Genomic DNA, 23,295 nt, shown 5'->3' on the forward strand with positions numbered 1-23,295 from the left:
ACATGATAAAAAAGAAACATTCTTTATACGAGAAAGGAACAAAGAAAAGCTGCTATACAGTAGAAGAATTCATGGAGTAGTTTCTCGTTGATAAAAAGAAAGAGAAACAACAACCACATACTATGGTAACAAAAACAAAATGACAAAAAATGAAAACATGCAGAAACCAATACCAATAGATGCATCTCAAAATATATTTTGTTCTTTCATAAACGGTGATGCTTTCTTTCTACATAAACTTGGTGGTTTGACTTAAAAAACAAATATAAATATGATTTACATTTTGGGATGGAGCTAATATAAAATACTAGAAATAACACATATATCCACGGAAATACTGCATGTGGACATGACCCGGAAACAGCCCAGAGTTTGACACGGCCAACAGAAACCTTGGGCTTCTGCCAATGACATTTCAAACGATATTTGAAAGGCGTACATGTTTATGGGTCAACTATATCCCTAGTTTTTTCGTTGATTGCCTGCAGAAAGATTGTAATGCTGCTGTTTAATTAATGAAGCTCTTGATTCGCAAGAAAAAAAAACAAGATCAAAACTAACACACGAACATATGTATGCGTGGAAATATTTTATTTATTAACATGATGCATGCATAGTTTATTCTAATGATAATGTTTTTATTCAAGATCATGCAAGTGCAATGCACTCTCACCATGCATGTCGAACCGCGATCGTGCTAACCATCTCCATTGCCTACTCCAGGAAGGGGCACTCGGAGGACAGGGCGCAGCAGGAGGCCGGCCTTCCGGCGCACCGTGATGCCAAACTCCTCGGTCATGTCGAACTCATCCGGGGGTGGACCCTCCCAGTCAAAATGGAATAGCAGGCTTGCGAGAGCAAGCTTGATGTCGGCGAGGCTAAACGTCGCAGGGCACACCCTCCGACCGGCGCCAAATGGTAGGAAGGAGAAGTCGGTGCCCCTAAAGTCTACTGCTGTCGCCTCACCCTTAAATCGCTCGGGCCGGAACTCGTCCGGCGCGTCATGCCAGTACTGCTTGTCACGGGCCAACGCCCAGACATTGACTAGCACCTGTGTGCCCCGTGGCACATCGTACCCGAGCACCTGACATGGCTCTTGACATTCCCGTGTGATGAGCAACGGTGTGGGAGTAAGCAAGCGAAGGGTCTCCCGGATGACTAGGTGCATGTACGGAAGGTCGCTGAAAGCGTGTTCCGCTACTGTGGCATGGTCCTCGAAGTCGCGTCGGACCTCGACCGTTGCCTTTTGCACGACCTCTGGGTTCTTGATCAACTCTGCGATCGCCCATTGGAGGATTGTCGCCTCGCTGCCGACGGTTAATATGTCCTGCAGGCATAAACGAAACATTGATTTTCTATCAGTACTCTCTCTGTGCCGAATTACTTATTGCTCAAATGAATGTATCTAACAGTGACTAATTACTAAGCACAGTAGTAGGTAGTCGCGCGTCCTTACGAAGATGACATATTTGACGGCGTCCATGTCGAGCCTTCACTCCTTCTCCATGCTTAGCAAAACGTCGAGCAAGCCAAGGTGCTCGCTCTGAATTTGACCTTCCATAATCCTCTCGAGTCTCTCCTGGATGATAGCGTCGATGATGTTGTTCCCGGTATCGTGGCACCTCCTTGGCGCGGCCCACGGCCCCGCTAAGATAGCTCACAAGCCCGGACGACGGCCACAAGTCCGGCGGGTTGAAACCGGCCGCGATATCCAGGATCGGTCGAGTGTGCAGAGGAATGCGTCGCACTCCTTAAACCGATAGTCACCCATGACGACGCGGACCCTGATGTCGGTGACGAGCGTCGAGAGGCGCGTGTGCAGCTCCACCGGGCGCCCGGCTGCCGCGGCCTCGTCGACATCGCAGAGCATGGCGGCGACCTCCTCCTCGCGGATGGCGCGGAAGGACAGGACGCGGCTCGCCGACATGAGCTCTGAGACGGCGATCTTCCTGAGCCGGCGCCAGTAGTCGTCGTACGGAGCGAACACAATGTCCCGGCCGCCATTGGTGAGCACACGCATGGTGGCGTTCAGGGGCCGCGTCGCGAACGCCAAGTCGTGGGTCCTCATCACCTCGCGAGCACCCTCCCGGGAGGACACCACCAGCGTGGGCACCTCGCCGAGCCGGAGGAGCATCACCGGCCCGTGGCTAGTAGCTAGTGATCTAGAAAATAGGGAGGGGGGAGATGGTACACTTATGCCAAATCATGTTACGGATTGACCTGTCAAATCTTATTTGGAAATCCGAAGAGGGTGGGACCTATGCATTGAAAATCAGGGGAGTGGTTACTGCAGGGAGGACTCCTGGAGGAGTCCATATGTGGGCTTCTGTAGGTCTTGCCGAGGGGGAGGGGGGAGGCACTTAGAGCATTGTTAATAGTACAGCCAACTGTTGGCTATATATTGTTGGCATGTCATATATAGTTATCACTTATAGTTATTCATACAATAAGTCTAGTTATAAGATTGGCTATAAGAGTACTATTTTTTTCACCTTCTCTTTATCTTTTTATTAATATTTATTGCACCTACCTAGGAATACGCATGTAGCTTGGCTCTTGCATGAGGGCTCATTTCTCACACTTTTTCATGTCTCTCTTCTCTACATATGCAAAATTGCCATATAAGCTCGATGTTAGAGAGGGAAACTTATCCCGTCACCAGGATTGGAGGGCCCAACTGCCCATCAACAAGGAAACTTATCATGGCGCTGTCCCTTAATACCCAGCGATGGAGATGGCCTGAGAGCATGAGAAAGCAGACATATTTTTGTTTCAACACTTGTGTAGTGATCTAGTATACCCCCTGTATATCAGCAAAATCATCTTGCATAGTAGTAGATCATTCCGTCGATTGTGTATGGAAGGTGCAGAATCCTTCGGCTATCCGTGAGCTAGCTAGCTTCGGCCAACCAAACGCATCAGCCAGCGGCGGATGAATCGAAAATAGAGCAATTCCAAGATGCATATCAGGATGTAATGTTCCATCTCCTGCATAAGGATTAGTTATCAGTTTCTCTATCATACCCGATATAATTTCACAATAAATATTTTCAATAAGTACAGTAGGTTGAGAGGCAACTCTTTGCTCTTCCGGTCGGGGTAAAGATACCCTGAACAAACCCCTCAAAGGATTACTTCCCGTAGCAACAAGTGACAGTAAACTTCAGCACACTAATATAAATGTTTCCTTATCAAATTCCACTTACCAAAGGCGCTTCACTGCCTGGCAACGGCACCAAAAAAGAGTCTTGATGACCCACAAGTATAGGGGATCTATCATAGTCCTTTCGATAAGTAAGAGTATTGAACGCAACGAGTAGTAGAAGGAAATGACAAGCAGTTTTCAGCAAGACATTCTCTGCAAGCACTGAAATTATCGGTAACAGATAGTTTTGTGATAATATAATTCGTAATGGGTAACAAGTAACAAGTGTAACAAAGGTCCAGGAAGGTGGCCCAATCCTTTTAGTAGCAAAGGACAAGCCTGGACGAACTCTTATATAAAGCAAAGCACTCCCGAGGACACATGAGAATTATTGTCAAGCTAGTTTTCATCATGCTCATATGATTCGCGTTCGTTACTTTGATAATTTGATATGTGGGTGGACCGGTGCTTGGGTGCTGTCCTTACTTGAACAAGCCTCCCACTTATGATTAACCCCTCTGCAAGCATCCGCAACTACGAAAGAAGAATTAAGATAAATCTAACCATAGCATGAAACATATGGATCCAAATCACCCCCTTATGAAGCAACCCATCATCTACTTATTACTTCCCAATGTCTTCCCTTGGGCCCAAACAATGGTGAAGTGTCATGTAGTCGACGTTCACATAACACCACTAGAGGAAAGACAACATACATCTCATCAAAATATCGAACGAATACCAAATTCACATGATTACTTATAACAAGACTTCTTCCATGTCCTCAGGAACAAATGTAACTACTCACAACGCATATTCATGTTCAAAATTAGAGGAGTAATAATTATCATTAAGGATCTAAACATATGATCTTCCACCGAATAAACCAACTAGCATCAACTATAAGGAGTAATCAACACTAATAGCAACCCCCAGGTACCAATATGAGGTTTTGAGACAAAGTTTGGAGAGGAGATGGTGCTGGTGAAGATGTTGATGGAGATTGACCCCCTCTCGATGAGAGGATCGTTGGTGATGACGATGGCTTCGATCTCCTCCTCCGGGAGGGAAGTTTCCCCGGCAGAATAGCTCCGCCGGAGCCCTAGATTGGTTCTGCCCAAGTTCCGCCTCGAGACTGCGACGCTTCGTCCCGAAAGCTCTCTCTTGATTTTTTGCAGGTCAAAACACATCATATAGCAGAAGATGGGCACTGGAGGCCTGCCAGGGGGCCCATAAGCCAGGGGGGCGCCCACAGGGGTAGGGCGCCCCCCCCTTGTGGCTACCTGTGGGTCACCTGTGGTACTTTTTTTGCCCAATATTTTTTATATATTCCAAAATAATTCTCTATAAGTTTTCAGGACTTTTGGAGTTGTGCATAATAGGTCTCTCAGATTTGCTCCTTTTCCAGTCTAGAATTCCAGCTGCCAGCATTCTCCCTCTTCATGTAAACCTTGTAAAATAAGAGAGAAAAGGCATAAGTATTGTTCCAAAATATGTAATAACAACCCATAATACAATAAATATCAATATAAAAGCATGATGCAAAATGGACGTATCACTTCCCAAAAACTTCCTTACCTTCTTCCAAATACATGGATACAACCATGGTACAATCAGTGTTCAAATGGAAATGTGTTGCGGTTTTCATGTCTCAAATGAGCTAGTACAGATGTTGGTACAATTGCTAAAGGCACTACACAATGCTTAGTGTTTTGGCCTCCATTTCTTCACCAGACTCCATTTGATGTGATGTTGAGGTCGCTGGATTCATATAGGCGACCACCCCCACCCGTAGGATTGGATCATCAATTTGGGGATAGTGTGACATTCATTCATCAAACACTACAATGCTCTTGCGTCTCGTGCTTGTAAATTCTCTGGATTAATCTCAACTTGGCTCTATTCATCATGTTAAGTCCATGAGAGTTAAAAACACATACACGTAAAATACGTATGAAATAAACTAATAAATCTATCAAAAATAAGGATTATGCAATGCTCAGACTAAAAGCATGTAAACCAGTAATTATGCAAAATAGACATAAGAATGGCTCAATAAACATGATATGGGGAGTTTTAGTGCAAGGATGGGCAACAAATGAGTAGTAAAATAAGGTGTGTTTTAATACATAAGGCAATGGTGGAACCGGCAGTCCGTATATATTCTTCCATGGGCTTTCTCAAGCCATTGGTGCTTCATTGGTCCATGGAGGCATGCTGGAGGTGTTAATCCCCTAGGTCGTAAGCACCTCAAAGTTTTAGTGATGTAATGGGAGAGTCTAGATACAATAAGGAGGCAAATCATTTGCATATATGGATTTATCCTATGACATGGCGACCCTATGATGTCAGGAGTCATTGTTGCAAAAAATACATAGGGAGGGAGGGCGAGTGACTTATACCTAAACATAAACTGGAAAACACTATAAAGACATTTATAAGAATATACGCTTTAGACATCTCTACAATGATATTTAAGAATACACACAAAAACAGATATACACTATGGTCATGTGGGGTGACAAAATTAATCCATGAAAATATGCATTTGCATTTTTTATCACAGTTATGGGATTGGATTTAAATAACTTCCTGAGCTGAAATGTATCAGAAAAAATCTAACGTATCTTGTCTTGCAAACAATATTTCAAAATTTCTATACTTGCACATTTTCAATTATAAACATTAAAATTTTTGCATAAGAACAATCATTAATCATTAACACCATTACCATCTAACTATTTATAAGATGTTATCAAGAATATGTAAGCTATGATTTTTTTTGCGGGTTATGTAAGCTATGACTGTGACATCATAAACATGAGTTATTAATAAGCATAAAAATTAAGTATAAACTATAATTTTATTCCTTTGTCAAAATTATGTCATTAGATGTTGGAAAAGATTATTTTTTAGAAGACATGAAAAGGGTATTGTAATGATACTTTGTCAATGCCCGATAGATGGTGTATGAAATTTCACGATGGAATAATGATTTTAGATAGATTGTTTCACAAACATACCAGTGAGTCTTGTCATTCACCCTGTGGGTCGGACTATAGGTGGGCATCCCACCACAAACCCACTTAGTCTCGTTGCTTCTTGGTGGGAAGTAAGGAACAACCCACTAAAAGTTTGATGAGATAAGTGGGCTTAAGTGGGATCCCACTTAAGAGTCACATACAAGTATACAACATCAGAATTAACACAAAAGCTCCAGGATACATGCTACATGCTACACATGATCACATACATGCTACATGATACAGGTTGTTGTTTCTTCACTATAGGATACATGTAACCACAACATAGGATCATTTGCTAAAAACTGAACATTACAAATGCCAGAAAATTTTGATGATTTTTTTGCTCTGAACATGTGTGACATACTGGCATGAACCATTTCTTCTTGTTATGAATCGTCTGGCCTCGTTGATGCTAGGGCTATTCCAAAGGAGGATAGAAAATGACAAGACACGCAGCATAAAAAGAAAATCAAACTTATAAAAAAAGAAAATCAACAACCAAAACTACTAGAAGATGATAATTGCAAAATACAGACCTAGGCGAATCATTTTTGTAGATTTGAAAGCATTGTGAGTTTGTGGAAGAGTTTCTGGCTCAGGTTCAAACAGTCACCTATTTTCAATGTTGTTGCACAAGATAAACTCCAATTACATATTAGAAAAAACTGAAACGAAGAACCCTTATTTGTAATTTGAAATGTGGATTCAAATACATATCCATACAAAGGTTGTAAACTTGAAGAAGTCAATACTAAGAAAAATGTAGCTCAGGTCATGATTAAGAGAGCTATTTTCTTATCAACAAAAACTAATAGTATATTATATCACACTACTGGGAAAGGTCTTATAGGTGAACTCAAATTATTGGCAGGCACAACGAGGAACCCGTCACTGCAAATTTTGAAACGCAACAGTGGCGGGTGCAAAAGCGCACCCGCCAGTGTTGAGAGACTAGCAGTGGCGGGGAAGTAGGAACGACTGCCACTGCTAGACTCCCCAAAATTTTGCTTGCTTGTTCAAACTGGGCATTGGTGGATGAAGTTGTGCACCCGCCACTGCTACCGCGGGTTACAGTGGTGGGCACAAAAAGTGCCCGCCACAGGTATTGTGGGATGACCCTCTCAAATTTCCTATTTTTTTATATCCCGATGTTAGCAGTGGCGGGCAATAAAGATACCTGCCATAGATAAAATGTAGTCACCTGCGCGAAAAAACTATAAATCCATAAGTTAGGAGTGGCGGGCATTCCATAGTGCCCGCCACACTCCTTTATTGGCTTTTTTAGCGGCCGGAAATTCAGTTAATGCCACAAAAGTAGCAAACCAACTCCGAAAGTTATAAAATTTTAACACGGGGCTTCCACTGACGTATATAAAAATATTTAAAAATGACATATATAACTTATGGAAAAAGATTCAAGTTCAAAATATTTTTCAAAGTTTATCCGTGTGTGAGGTTCACGTTCGAAAACCTTACACTTGGTGGTAGAGTGTCCTATTTCTACATGATGCGCTTCAGGTTTTTGTCGTAACAATTTCAATTTTTTACCACAGCCTACAGGTGTCCAATGAAGACGTCGTGCAAAGTTTCGAACATTTCCGACCTCATTAGCATGGCCAAAATTTTATTGCCTTTTTTACTTGCCGAAAATTCAATTAATGCCGCAAAATAGCAAAACAACTCCAAAAGTTGTAAAATTCTAGCACGGGGCTTCTGATGGCATATATTAATCACGGTGCTTCAGTGAAGACTACGAGGTGTTTTTCTCAACGTGCCCGTGCTTAACTCAACTTCAGAGTCAACAGGTTGGTTCCCAGAGCAGCTCAAACGACTCATCACTACAAGGAAGGCACCCACAATGTGGAGGCCTCGCCCTCTTCCAAGTCTAAGGAGCCAATCGTCATCGATATCTCCGATGATGAGGAGTAGCTTATTTTTTAGCTTACTATAAGGACCTATGTTCAGCTAGCTAGCTACAACGGTTAAGCATGTTCGGCTTACCTGTTGCATGTGCTGCTCCTGCCTTTCCTTTACAAATTCTAGTGAATTGTCCTATGTAATGTTAATATGCAATCTGATCCTCTAGAATATATGTTCTATATATTGTGTAATGTGGTGCTCATTTAATGTGTCGTTATATTAAGTTAACGGGTTGCTTCAACTCTGTAATGTGATGTTCAATTTTTGTGGGTGCAATTTTGTATTGTTATGCATGTGAGAAATAAATCGAATTTGGTTGTACTAAATACATGAAAAACATATACAATTGCTATATTTTCAATTTGTTAAGCATGTTTGGTTTAGTTAACCATCTAATCTTCTATTATGTTCTATTGTGCAATGTTGTGCTTATGTAACTGTTTGGTTCATTTGTTGTGGTGTTCAGTTAACTGTTTTGTTGAATTCTGCAATGCGATGTTCAATTGTTGTGGGTACAATTTTATATTGTTATGCATGTGAGAAATAAATCGAATTTGGTTGTACTGAATACATGAGAAACATATACAATTGCTATATTTTTATTTCTTATGTATGCTTGGTTTGGATAACTGACTTTTCCATGTGGCTCAAATAAATTTGCTGACTTTGCAATGTGTTTATATTTCATCAACATATTTTACTGATAGTATGCTACCTTATATATGTTGTAAGGAAACAATGGGTGACACTGAGGTTTACCATCGAGGTTTGCACATGCACGGTCCTTTGGCTAATTGCACATTATCGTGCAATTGCAAGAACCATTCTAATATTTAGGTTTTTAACAATTTGGTGTTGCACATGTAGGTCCTGCTATCAGAGGTTTTGACCCACTATTCGACCCATCTTGTATATGGGGAAATGAGATGTCTAGGAATATTACTTAAGTCAACAAACTCAAAAAGATTGTTATGATAAAGAAACTAGTGACGAAAAACAACAAATTTTTTGTCTGCACAATGAAGAAGACATCAGTCACTTGCATGATGGTACTAACTCTTATACCTTTTTTTATTCCTCTGCGCCATTTTAAAATTTAGAGAAGGTATTTATGAATATATTTTTTTGAGGTCTTTCTAAAGGAGTTCACCGATGTTACATCTCGAACAGACATGTATTGTCAAGAGTCCAGGAAGGTATTCATACAACACCCACGGTATAATATTGAAATCTTTCTTAAGAGCACGAATGATGGCCGGTCAATCATCCAAAGGCACTGGACATCATTGAAGGCCCAATATTCGCCTTCCGCTTCAGCAGTTTCTAGATGAGATTCATCTGTCTATCCACCATCTATGATGCTAATTTCCAAAGGTTTCAGATGTTGCATGTGAAACTTGGTGTTGTTATGTAATGTGGTAGCTAGCTATATGCCTATATGGTGTAACTAAGTGCTGAAGCTATATGATGTTATACTCTGATGTATTTCAGTTATAAAATTCTGGTTGCCGTAATATGAAAATGAAATATATTATGTGTTTAATATGAAATTTTAATTTGATTAATAAATGGATTAAGAATAACAGGCCAATTAGCCTGCTTATTGGGTTTTTTATATTGCAGATGGTTACTGAGACAACACCGTGGGCGATGATCTCAGACAACCCACACAATTTCTGGGAAGTAAACGTGTTGGATCAATGAAATATCACAGACGACTTCCTCTAGACAACTCTTTTCCTTAGGCCATCTTGCACAAACTTTTTCCACATAAAAAGTGTGTGTGATGGACAATCTGTGCCACACAATTTTTTCTAGGCACCGTGCGTGATGCATTCAATAACACAAACGATAAAATTATAAATATTGTCTGCTATGACAACACTATCATAGACGATGTGATGCAGAAAATTGTGTGTGTTGTATATACGAACGGAAACGTTTGAGCCTGTATAATTGTGTGCGATGGCTCGGCCGATCGCATACGAGCTCTTTTTGCTCCGCGTGTGTGACCAGAGGACCTATCGCTGGCGGTTTCTGACTTGTGTGAAATGGACCCCTCCCCCCTATCGCAAACACAGGCAAGGGACGGTTTATTACTCTGTCGCGGAAAGGGGGTAAAAACCCTTTGTATAGCAGTCGCCTGCACTAGTGTTGGGTGTTCATAGGGTGATTTGTTTGTTTTCTACTACGTTTTTCCAACATGATGGACCCGTCCTTCATCTCGGATGGTGTTTTGGGTCATCCAGAGGTTAATCTCGATCAGGAATGGTCGGGGAATCCTTATCCACATTGTGTTGCAAAAAAGGCAAAACAAGGTTTGGCAGAAAATGTAACGTAAAATAAATGAAAATTCTAACTTAAAATAATTATTAGACAAGTCTTGGTGTGCAGCAGCCGCTCGCGCATGTCTGATCTTTGTCGGCGTGTGCAATCTAACCTCTAGATAGGTGCATGGCTTCAAATGTCTGGTGAATGGTGGAAAATGTTTTAATTTTTATTTGATCAGTTGTAGAGATTATTTGTAGTCCATTTGCACAATTGGAGGATAGATATAATCAATATGATGAAATATGGGTAAGCAGTAAGGAGTCCAATTCCAAGTGAAAATGAATGGGGAAATGTTAGAGGCCTTCATTCCTACAAGAGGACTCAGACAAGGCGATCCCTTGAGCCCATATTTGTTCCTCTTTATTGCTGATGGGCTGGCTACAATCTTTAACAGGGAGGTTCGAGGTGGATGCATCTCTCCTGTAAAAGTGGCTCGCAATAGCCCTGGGATCTCTAATCTTCTTTTTGCAGATGATAGTTTGGTATTTTTCAAAGCCACCAGAGAACAAGCTAGAGTGGTGAAAGGAGCTCTATCCATGTTCCAAAAATGCACGGGGCAGCTCCTAAGTAACAGTAAGTGCTCTATCTTATTTAGTGAGCACTGTCCTAATACACTTCAGCAGGAAATTAAAGATATCCTTGCGTGTGAGACATCTACTTTCGAAAGCAAATACTTGGGTCTCCCAACCCCGGAAGGGAGAATGAAAGATGCAAAATTCCAGCCCATCAGGGACAAATTTCTGAAAAAATGCAACGATTGCGATGGAAGACATATGTCCTTTGCTGTGAAGGAGGTGAATGTGAAGTCGGTGGTCCAGGCTCTTCCGACATATGCCATGGGGGTTTTCAAATTCTCGGTGGGTTTTTGTGACAAGTATGAGGGACTGATTAGAGAGTTCTGGTGGGGAGAGGAGGAAGGGCATAGGAAAGTTCATTGGATGGCATGGGAGCAAATGATAAAGCCCAAAAGAGCAGGAGGGATCGGCTTTCGAGATATGAAAATTTTCAACCAAGCTCTTCTTGCCAGGCAAGGTTGGCGCCTCCTCCAACGGCCAAATAGCCTATGTGCCCGTGTCCTAAAATCAAAATACTATCCTAAAGGTAAGCTTCTGGACACAGTGTTTGCGTCAGATGCCTCTCAGGCATGGAGAGGAATTGAACATGGGCTGGAGCTATTGAAGAAAGGACTGATATGGAGAGTTGGAAATGGGAAACAAATCCAAATCCAAAGAGACCAATGGGTCCCTAGAAAGAGCGGCCTCAAGGTTACTGAATTTAAGAGGAGGTCAAAATTGAGATGGGTGAATCAACTCATGAAACATGATGCCAAAGAATGGGATGAGGCCCTGATACACCAACTGTTTCACAGTTTCGATGCAGATGAAATATGTAAGATCAAAATTCCAAGGAGGGATGCCGACGACTGTGTTGCATGGCACGGCGAAAAATCTGGAATATTCTCCGTGCGGAGTGCATATAAGTTGGGAACTCAGCTCAAACAACAGGCCTTACCACCAGCTTGTAGTTCTGGTGTTGAAGCTGATAATAGATGCATATGGGAGTACATTTGGAAGGCAAAAGTCCCGGAGAAGGTTAGGATTTTTGCTTGGCGAGTAGCCACAGAAACTCTTCCCACAAAGGAAAACAAGTGGAAAAGAACCCTGGAAATTGATAACATATGCAACATATGTGGGAGCAAGACTGAAAATGAATTCCATGCGGTGATTGAATGCACAAAAGCCAGAGCGCTTAGGCATGAAATGAGGTCAGTCTGGGAACTACCTTCAGAAGACAGTTTTCGTTTTACAGGAAATGATTGGCTACAAAACCTCCTGGGCTCATGTACTCCTGTAGTACGCAGAAATGTGCTCCTGTTGTTATGGCGAGCATGGTGGCTAAGGGATGACTGCATCCATGCAAAAGGCAGGGCAATGGTGGGTCAGTCAGTCCAATTCTTGGTTAAATATGCGGATGAAATCAGTCTAGGAGAAAGACGACACACGGATAATATGGCCAATGTTCAAGTGGTGGAACATCACGGAAGTAACAAAGAAGAGGGTAAGCGTGAGAAAATTAAGAAAGGGAAGCAAGCCACGGGGTTGGGACAGATTAATGGCCTGCCCGTCAATGACAGAGACGAGTGCCATGCAGAGCAATCAGCTCCAGCTCAACTTGTGAGGCGGTGTTCATCCAGGGGCCAATGGGCCCCTCCGACTGCAGGTACCTGGAAGCTGAATACTGATGCATCATTCATACCGAGCACGGGGGAGTCCGCAGCTGGATTCATAGTCAGAGACTACAGGAGGCTTGTTGCGGTCTCAGGTGGAAATTGTCTGCAATCGTGCAAAGATCCGGAAGAAGCCGAACTAGCTGCGATATTACACGGACTCTCTGTTGTAAGTAAAATTTACCTCGGACCTTTATGTGTGGAAACGGACTGTGCATCCATTCCAGCACTACTGGACTTCAAAGTACACAATCAGTCTGCCCTTTTCCCCCTTGTCACGGACAGTAGGGACCTCATGAAAATGTTCAGTGAAGTCACCATCAAAGCCGTGAGAAGATCCAGCAACAACCTAGCACATGAGCTTGCCGCTCTTGCTAGAATACATGGAGATTATGAATGTATAGGAGATGTCCCCCTCACTCTTAAACCCCTCCTCATGGAGGATTGTATTATCTCCTCAGTGGTAATATAACTGCAGGCTGGGCTTTTTCTCAAAAAAAAATATGGGTAAGCAGTTTTACGTAACCTTTTGGAGAAGAGCAAAAAAATATCCTTGGATACTGTTTTTTTGCGGATCAGTTAGAGACATCCTTAGGCTGAATATTTCCAAGGCTCACACCACACTAATCTAAGTATCCAAATCTTTAATTGCTCTAAAAAGTTTTCTCTTTTCTAAAAAAAGAATGGCCATATCTTAGTTGCTTGAAACTTAAAAAATTGCGGCCACTTTTTAATGTTTTTATTTGCCTTTGAATTTGTATCAAACGACCATTGTTTTTGTCTTGCCATGCATGATGTACATAACAAATGTGTGTATGATGGGATAGGCGACCTAGTAAGAATGTCAGGACCAAATGAGGTTGTAATAATATATAAACATGATAAAGAAGTAATATTCTCTAAAAAATTACGAGAAAGGAACCCAAAAAAGCTACTATATAGTAGATAGAATTCATGGAGTACTTTTTCCCTGATAAAAAAAGAGAGAAACATCAATCGACATACTATGGTAACAAAAAAAAGACAAAAATCGAAAACTTGCACAAACCAGTACCAATAGGTACATCTTAAAACATATTTACTTCTTTTGTTAACGGCGATGCTTTCCTTTATATAAACTTTGTGGTTTGACTTACGAAAGGCAATATAAATATGACTTACAGTTTGGGATGGAATTAATACAAAAGACTGGAAATAACATGTACACACACACAAATACTGCATGTGGACATGGCTCACAAACAACCCAGAGTTTGACACGGCCAACACAAATCGTGGGCTTGTGCCAATGAGATTTCAAACGATATCTACAAACACCAATGTTAAAACTAAGACACCAAGAGATGTATGCGTGGAATTTTTATTTATTAATATGATGCATGGGTAGTTTTCTTCTAATGATATTTTTCATTCAACCTCATGCAGGTGCAATGCATTCTAACCATGCATGTTGAACCGTGATCGTGCTAAGCATCTCCATTGCTCACTCCTGGAAGGGGCACCCGGAGGACAGGGCGCAGCAGGAGGCCGGCCTTTCGGCGCACCGTGATGCCAAACTCTTCGGTCATGTCGAGCTCATCCGGAGGTGGACCCTCCCAGTCAAAGTGAAATAGCAGGCTTGCGAGCGCAAGCTCGATGTCGGCGAGGCTAAATGCTATCCCAGGGCACATCCTACGGCCGGCGCCAAACGGCAGGAAGGAGAAGTCGGTGCCTCTGAAGTCCACCGCGGTCGCCTCACCCTCAAATCGCTCAGGGTGAAACTCGTCCGGCGCGTCCGGCCAATACTGCTTGTCACGGGCCAACGCCCAGGCATTGACCAGCACCTGCGTGCCCTGTGGCACATCATACCCAAGCACCTGGCATGGCTCTCGGCACTCCCTTGGGACGAGCAGCGGTGTGGGCGTGTGCAGCCGTAGCGTCTCCCGAATGACTAGGTGCATGTACGAAAGCTCGCCCAGAGCATGTTCCGCTACTGTGGCGCAGGCCTCGAAGGCACGTCGGACCTCGACGGTCGCCTTTTGCATCACCTCTGGGTTCTTGATCAACTCTGCGATCGCCCACTCAAGGATCGTGGCCTCACTGCCGACAGTTAATAAGTCCTGCATGCAAGCAGGGAATTGATTTTATATTATTTATCTAGCAGGGAGTAATTACGATGGTAAAAAGTTTAAGAAGTCACTAATGGTTGTTTGATCTGTGCTAACTAGCTACTAATAACCTTTTTCTAAGTATTGTTGTTTTTTTCCTCCCAAAAAACAACATATGGGTTTCAAAGAGTAGTGCTACGTCTATAAAAGTTTTTTTTACAAACAAGCAGATGTGGAGGGATTTACCCCAAAAAAATTGATGTGAAGGATTATGATTGGTAATAATGGCTCCGTTTCTTTTTACTTCGCATATAAAATTTGGTCAAAGTCAAACTACACAAAGTTTGACTAAATTTATATAAAAAAATATGAACATCTACAATACTAAAATTATATAGTATGAAAATATGTTTCATGATGCATCTGATAATATTGATTTCATATTGCTTGACTTTGACCAAACCTTATATGTGGACTAAAAAGAAACGGAGGGAGTAACAAGGGATGAAGGGCCCACCCCGTTGAATTCAGGGGACACGGGGGAAGAGAATTATAGTTTGAAAAGTTAAGTAAACATTTGTAGATTCTGCGTAGGTCTATCATTATTGGGTTTCGGATGGTGAATGCACGAAAGTACGTAGTCGCGGGTTCTTACGAAGATGACATATTTAACGGCGTCCATGTCGAGCCTTCCCTCCTTCTGCATGCTTAGCAGAACGTCGAGTAAGCCAGGGTGCTCGTTCTGAATCTGACCTTGCACCATCCTCTCAAGTCTCTCCTGGATGATGGCGTCGACGATGCCGTTCCCGGTATCGTGGCACTCCTTGGCGCGGCCCACGGCCCCGCTAAGATAGTTCACAAGCCGGGACGACGGCCACAGGTCCGGCGGGTTGAAACCGGCCGCGATCTTCCATGAGCGGTCGAGTGTGCGGAGGAATGCGTCGCCCTCCTTAAACCGATTGTCGCCCATGACGACGCGGACCCTGATGTCGGTGACGAGCGCCGAGAGGCGCGTGTGCAGTTCCACGGGGCGCCCGGCTGCCGCGGCCTCGGCAACATCGTGGAGCATGGCCGCGACCTCTTCCTCACGGATGGCGCGGAAGGACAGCACGCGGCTCGCCGATACGAGCTCCGAGACGGCGATCTTCCTGAGCTGTCGCCAGTAGTCGCCGTACGGAGCGTACACAATGTCCCGGCCGCCGTTGGTGAGCACGCGCATGGTGGCGCTCAGGGGCCGCGTCGCGAACGCTAAGTCATGGGTCTTCATCACCTCGCGAGCACCCTCCCGGGACGACACCACCAGCGTGGGAACCTCGCCGAGCCGGAGGAGCATCACCGGCCCGTGGCGCCGGGCCAGGTCACGCATCGCGCGGTGGGGGAGCTGCCCGACGAGGTGGTGCAGGCTACCGATCACCGGCAGCTGCCACGGCCCCGGCGGCTCGTTCGCTCTGCGCCGTCGGCTGCAGCTGGAAAGAAGCACGATACATAAGCCGGCGGAGACGAGAGCTACGCCGAGGTGAACGACCTCCATTTGCATCCTCTAATTATTAAGCTTCGTAGCAAACGAAAGCTTTGCACGAAGGGCTGATTGTAAATTGCGTGAGGTTTTAAACTGCTATGCTGTACGTGCTCTAATTAATGACGCGCCGGGCCGATTCTTTTTTTAGGAAAAAAAACATGTAGTGTTGGAAACATATTGCATTTAGGCCTTTTATAGGCCTCTTCCAATGCATTGATACTTAGAGTATGGTTAATAATATAGCCAACTGCTGGCTATAACATGTTGTTATGTCATTTACAGCCAATGTAATAGCTAACACGTATAATAGTTGGCTATAAGCAATTACTATTTTGTCAACATATGACCCACCTTTCACTCTCACAAAACTTCTTAGAGCTCGACTTACAGCCGGCTGTAAGTCTACAGCCCGCTTCCCTTCTCTCTCCTCTTCTCTCTCTTCCAACTAAGCAATAACACAATATTTAAATCCTTACAACCTGCTTACATCATCCTATTATACTTGCTCTTAGGTGGGATGCCAAGCACGTTAAAAACCTTAGGAATCAATCTCTTCAATGCATAGGTGTTTATCTTTTGTAGCTAAGTAATTTTTTAATAACTAAGCTCTTTCATGCATTGGATGGTTGGTCATTTTGCATAGGTCCACGCGCTTAGTATCCTTTCTTTCTGGGGTCATCATAATACTTTATCTCGTCTTGTATGGCTTTACCATTTTTTTTTGCCTCTGTTGCACCCTTAGCACCTGTACACCATGAGCACTGGGAAGAACCTTAGGGCATCTCCAGCCGCGCCCCCAACAGGCCCCCCCAGGCCACTTTTTCGGCGCCGGCGCCGAAAAAACGGCCCAGTCGCGCCCCCAGGACGCCGAAAATCGCCGGTTCGGACCTTTTTTCCGCCCAACGGTCACAGGCCGAACCCGGCGCGCTGGGGAGCAGTTGGGGCTCCGGCGCTAGGGAAAAGCACGCCTGGCCCACACCGACAGGGGAAAAGTCAAGGTTTTCTTCCCCCGACTCGCCTCGCACGCCCCGCGCCCTCGGCCACCACTAGCTATATTCCGGCGACGGCCGCCGCCCTACTCCGCTAGATAGCCATTCCCCACCGGAAAATAGCAGCGCTTCGCCGCGGCAGCCCCTCCCACAGCAGCTGGGCGTTTCCGGCCGCGGAGGCGCGGTTTAACGGCGGGTACACGCCCACCGAGCATAAGGTGTTCGGCGTTTTGCCTGCCCCGGCGATGGACTCAGATGAGGAGGAAAAGCTCGCCGCGCTGCTAGAGGAGGAAGCCGCGGCCGACGTCCAGGAAGAAGAGCATCTCATGGTGCTCGCCGCCCTCGCCCAGCTGCTGGCGAGCAATGAAAAGCCGCGGCGAGGTGGCTCGGCGCCGGGGCGGATGAAAACAAAGAACCGGCATCGTCTCCAAGGCTACTGCATGCTCTACTCCGACTACTTCACCGATGCTCCACTTCATGGCGAGAGAACATTTCGGCGCCGTTATCGGATGAGCCGAAAGCTCTTCCGCAGGATTGTGAATTCCATCCGGGAGTTCGACAACTACTTCAAGTGCAAGATGGATTGCACTGGCGCTCTTGGATTCACCTCCATCCAGAAGTGCACGACAGCGATGAGGATGCTTGCATATGGAGCTCCCAGTGATTCACTCGACGACTATGGACGCATGGCCGAGTCCACCAGCATAGAGTGTTTCTACAAGTTCTGTCGGGCAGTGGTGGCAGTGTTTGGGCCACAATACTTGAGAACACCCAATGCGGAAGACACTGCTCGGATCCTAGCCCAGAATGCAGCAAGAGGATTTCCTGGGATGCTTGGAAGCATCGACTGCATGCATTGGAAATGGAAGAATTGCCCATTTGGTTGGTAGGGGATGTACAAAGGTGCCAAAGGCGGTTGCAGTGTGGTGCTTGAGGCGGTAGCCACACAGGACCTCTGGATTTGGCACTCCTTCTTTGGTATGCGAGGAACTCACAATGACATCAACATGCTACAGTGCTCTCGTGTATTTGCCAAGCTCGTTGAGGGCCATTCTCCTCCGGTGAACTTCGAGATCAATGGGCACCAATACAACAAGGGGTACTATCTAGCTGACGGCATCTATCCGAGATGGTCGACATTTGTGAAGACGATCTCAAACCCTGTGGCAGGAGGCAAGAACGCCTGGTTTGCGAAGCTTCAGGAGGCTTGCAGGAAGGATGTCGAGCGGGCATTTGGTGTGCTCCAATCTCGATTTGCTGTTGTTCGGTACCCCGCTCAGACCTGGTCCAAAGATCAAATGTGGGAGATTTTGACTTGCTGTGTCATCTTGCACAACATGATCATCGAGATCGAGCAAGAAGACCCAGTGTTTGACACTGAACCATACTACAGGCAGGGTCCTCTAGCCGAAGTTGATCACCAGCTACCGGCAACTTGGACTGCCTATCTCAGTATGCGTCAGGAGATCCGAGACCCACAGGTGCATCATCAACTGCAGAAAGATCTGATTGAGCACCTATGGAGGCTCAAGGGGACGCCATGTGATGAAATACGAGTTTGTATTTGTTGAACTATATAATTTGCATTGAACTATTTGTTGTTGTACTATTTTGTTGAAGTATTTGATTTTTCTGTAATGAAATATGTGATAAGAAATAATTGTGTTGATAATTGAACGCTGAGACACGGCGAAACCACGCCGAATATGGGCCTATTCTCGCCCATATGGGCCTTTATTCGTCGAAATTGGGCTGCAAAGTGGGTCAATTTCGGCGCCTGGGGGCGACGACTGGGCGCAAAACCGCCCCCAACACCGATTGTATCGCCAGTGAGCTGGTTGGTGAAGACCCCTCACGTTGCTCTCCCGAGCGGCATGGGCGGTAAACTGTCAGCATGGGCGACTGCACGTCTAGCTTTCCTTCCCATCACTATCATTGGAGGATGCCGCCGGCCAGATCCCACACGCCAGACGCTAGCGGCGGGGCTTCTCCCGGTGGCATGGCTGGCGGCTGGTGTAGTCCGCGCGTGGGACAACCGTTGCAGTGACAACATGTATTGCACAACGTCGGCGTGGCATGGTGGCTCCCAGGATCCCCGTTTGTTATCTGACAAGGCATCGCCAGGTCGTCTAGATCCCGTGGAGCTGCTCGACGCAGCTGATTTGGAGCGATTGCACTCGACTTTGATCTGGCGGCGGTTGGAGGCCAGAATGTTCCCATTCCCTAATATGATGACCCTTAGGATGCTAGTTGTGGGGTGGTGCTCTCTCGGCGTAGCTCATGGTGTAGAATGTGTCGTTCAACGCGACGGCGCGACTATGTTTCTGGTGGCTGATGTGGTCCATGGTGTGGCTGCGGTGCTCGGGAGACCCGATTTGGGACGGTGCGGCGCAGTGGACCAGATGGCCATTGATTATGGAGTTAAGGATGCCAGCGAAAGCCAGCGTGGTTGCAGTCACAGCGATGAGACAGTGGTTCCTGCTTGCATTATGACCTTGTTAAGGGTATCCTTGCTACAACCGGTGTCCTAATGCCCGGGTGGTCCATGTGAAACCCTAAAACTGACTAGGTCGAATGATGATGGCATTTTTCTTGAGGACGGTTTTGGATGTGTGTGTGTGTGTGTGGGGGGGGGGGGGGGGGGGGGGGGGGGGGGGGGGGGGGGGGGGGGGGCATTGGTTGGTGAGAGATTTGTGTTGCAGCTGCTGCTTCTTTATCTCTCCGGTGTTCGCAGCGAGTAGAGGAGATCCTCCGTTGCGCGCGACATTGTGGAGGTGGTGTCCTGATGCTGGCCAGTGGTTGGTCGACGGAGCTGGTGGTGGCAGATCGCGACCATGGTGACGATTGGTGATTTATTTTCCTGGGTCCTTGAGATTTTAGTGGTATTATTTTCTATCGTCCTGCAATCCATATCACACATGTGAAGACGAATTCCACAGACGACTCTTGGCGACTGTTGCCTTGCCTGGTGTGTGCACAGTCTTCCGCGGGTGGCTGGGTCCACGTACGGACCGCTTGCACTTACATCATCTTTGTTAGCTCTACACTGCTCGGTGAGGATCAACGTTGCCTTCTTTTTGTTCTTTTTATTCATCCGCCTAGACATAGCTTTGGTCTTGTATTACTTTGCTCTTGCCGACGTGACACTTTTTTTTGTGTGCTTCGGTATACATTGTGTGCATTCTAGTCATTAAGATATTGGATGTATGATTATCGTGTTTTTTATCCCCTTGATGCTTCACTATAAGTTTGTGCGTACTATTCAATATGGTGTCAGAGTTAGAGGGCCTCGAGTTGACGACCTTGGCCAAGGCACTACTTATAAAAATATTTGGAATCTACTACTAGATCGTACGTCTTTCTCCACCGGCTTAGCCTTTTGCTGAACTAGTTTGTGTTATTATGAAGTATATTTCATATTCTATATTATTTGATATTGTAGATCTTTGTATATTTTTCCACATACTTGATCAAACTTAAAAGTGTTTGACTAACGACAATTCTAGAATACTTCAATTATTTTGGAACGGATGTAGTACTAGCTTGGAGGAAAACAACTATTATGATTCTTGGTGGCATAGCTGATCAATCTTCATGGATTGTTCTATGAAAGGTAGATTGAGTCTCATAGACTATAAGACAATGGCGCGTCAATTGTGGGCTCAGCACCGGCGGGCGAGCCAAAGGTCGTCAACTGGCTGTGACTATAAGATGATAGTCCTATGAAGTCACCACTAAAACCATTGGCTATGTATGGAGCGACCAGATCTCGAACACACGCCGCTGACTGGAGATCTCCATAGATGGGTGCAAATGGTGGCTCATCAACTTTGTGTGCATCAAAGTTCCACCTTGACAGATGATGGTTTGGAGACAGGTGATTATATGTAAACCATGGTCAATCAGTACTGGCGGGTTCTATTCAAGTGCTTCCTTTCATCCACATATGACTTTTAGCGCTTTGCAGTAACGGAAGCTATCTTCCACCACTCGCTGAGAGCATAATGATCTAAACGCTCTTATATTTCTTTACTAATGGAGTACCTGTTTAGTAATCTATACCCCCTGTATATCAGCTATAGTTTTAAATAGCCGGCTATAACTATAGTTCGCTATTGCCTTTTCAGTAGGATGTCGCTAAATGGTCGTTTTTATAAATAGTCCGCTTTAGTCTGCTATAGCTGTTTGCAGGTCCGCCGCTATATTTCATAGCCTGCTATTTGATATCAGCTAATCATTTTCAGAACAGGTCGATCCGTCGATTGTGTATGGAAGGAGCAGAATCCTTCGGCTGTCCATGAGCTAGCTTCGGCGAACCAACACACCAGCCAGCGGCGGATGAATCGAGAACCGAGCAAATCAAGCCAAAGTAGCGCAACAATCACAGTACGTGAGTACGTGCACGCTTGCTTTCATCTCTTAATTGCTTGGACGATGACCATGAATAGTTAGGCAGGGTTCCGTTGGCATCAACATGGTTCAACCAATGAGATGCCATTAGTGCCTTTGCTTTCATATGTTAATTGCTTGGATGATGACAGTGAATAGTTAGGCAGGGTCCGATTGGCGTCAACTTGGTTCAATCAATGCGCCATAAGTGGCTGCGATGAATGATGTGAAAGGATTATTCCCTCCTAATTTCCGTTTAAAAAGGTCTGTGTGTATCCTTATATTAGACCGCCAGTTCGATCAGTCTAATACAAATTGTATATCACAAAAATTGTACCATGAATAATTTTTGGGAGAACCGCTCTTGGCATGCACCCGGACGGATGGCTCACAATTCTGGCGAGCCATTCAAAAGATCAGGGAGGACATCCGCTTAGGGATCTCCTTCTCCTTAGGGAACGGGTGAGGTATCGAATTCTGGCTGGATCCCTGACTGGGCACGGAGCCATTACGTGTCTCCTTCCCTGGCATATTCTTGATATGTGTGGATCCATCTATTCTAGTGGCCACGGCCTTCCAAGATGGACAGTGAAACCTTGGGTTTCATCGCACCTTCGGACAAGCCGAGAGTAACGACTGGACTAGACTGCGGGCCGCCCTGCCATTCGTGCTTCCGGATTATCCCGACACGGTTTCATGGCGGCCCACGCCGACGGCGGAGTTCTCAGTGTGCACGGCACACCATGCTCTTTGCCCACCTACAACTACTCCCTGGCTTTCCCCTCTATGGAAAGCCCTCGTCCCTTTAAAGATTAAGATTTTTGTTTGGCAACTTCTACGGGATGGTCTCCCCTCGGGGATAGAGGTACTTAAGCGGCGCGGGCCTGGTGATGGCATATGCCCTCTCTGTGCGGTACCTGAGACCGGGACCCATATTCTCTTCTGGTGTACGGCAGCAAGGGTATTATGGACATACGTCCGCGAGGCGTTGAGGCCTGACTGGGAGGCCCTAAATCCAGCGAAGTTTCTCCAGCTTAGAGCTTTACAGCCGTCACCGCATCGCCGCCTATTTTAGCTTATTTTTGAGGCGATGTCGTGTACTCTTTGAATGACTAGGAATAACATGGTGATTGAGAAGGTTTTCCCGAAGAAGGCTTCTGACTCCTTCAAATTCCTTGCTCTTGCAGCACTGGCACCCACTCTCCACGCAGCGTGATCGCGATCACCTTGGACTAATGATGGATGCGCTTTTGGCTTCGGCGCGTCGACTATCGTAGTGCTGTGGCCGCAGCCGTTGTGCCGCTACGCGGTTGCCACTAGGTGGCCCTTTTTCTATTTCTTTTATCCTTTCTTGGGCATGATTGTGATGTCGCCCTAGCCGTTGTCTGTCGGGTCTTGTTCGAACTTGGATTGTTTGGACTGTTGCTTTCACTGCAAGAAATATGTCAACTTGTGACCTTCTCTCAGTGACCCCGGCTGAAATGGTCGTAAATCCACGACCATTTCGCTTGGAATGGCTCAAACCCTGAAATTGCCTTACATCAAATGGTCATAAAGCAGACAAGAGTGGTCAATGACCTTATTTCTACCTGATTACGACCAATATAAATGGTCATGAGGTTGTGAACGTGGATGCATTGGTACTTAAGGTGTCGCTCAAGG

At 45.3% G+C, this 23,295-nt stretch overlaps 1 protein-coding gene and 1 pseudogene across 1 annotated transcript; both read right to left on the reverse strand.

The window, feature by feature from the left end:
• Positions 1–697: 697 nt before the first annotated feature.
• LOC125538627 lies at positions 698–2,562 on the reverse strand (annotated as a pseudogene).
• Positions 2,563–13,971: 11,409 nt separating this feature from the next.
• Positions 13,972–16,370, reverse strand: LOC125534667 (dolabradiene monooxygenase-like). The gene is made up of 2 exons (XM_048697827.1): positions 15,392–16,370; positions 13,972–14,748 (listed from the first exon to the last, which is right to left on the reverse strand). Exons 1-2 carry the CDS (start codon positions 16,271–16,273, stop codon positions 14,116–14,118), a joined length of 1,515 nt encoding a protein of 504 aa, XP_048553784.1. The 5' UTR covers positions 16,274–16,370; the 3' UTR covers positions 13,972–14,115.
• Between the last annotated feature and the right edge of the window lie 6,925 nt (positions 16,371–23,295).

The sequence above is a fragment of the Triticum urartu genome, chromosome 2, assembly GCF_003073215.2.
Source record: "Triticum urartu cultivar G1812 chromosome 2, Tu2.1, whole genome shotgun sequence".
Taxonomy (NCBI): domain Eukaryota; kingdom Viridiplantae; phylum Streptophyta; class Magnoliopsida; order Poales; family Poaceae; genus Triticum; species Triticum urartu.

Bases quoted from the DNA above. Each gene is read 5' to 3' on its own strand.
- LOC125534667 (XM_048697827.1), bottom strand. From the start codon at position 16,273: ATGCAAATGGAGGTCGTTCACCTCGGCGTAGCTCTCGTCTCCGCCGGC. The intron at 14,749-15,391 runs GTAAGAACCCGC...GCTTGCATGCAG, and splicing joins CCGTTAAATATGTCATCTTC to GACTTATTAACTGTCGGCAG.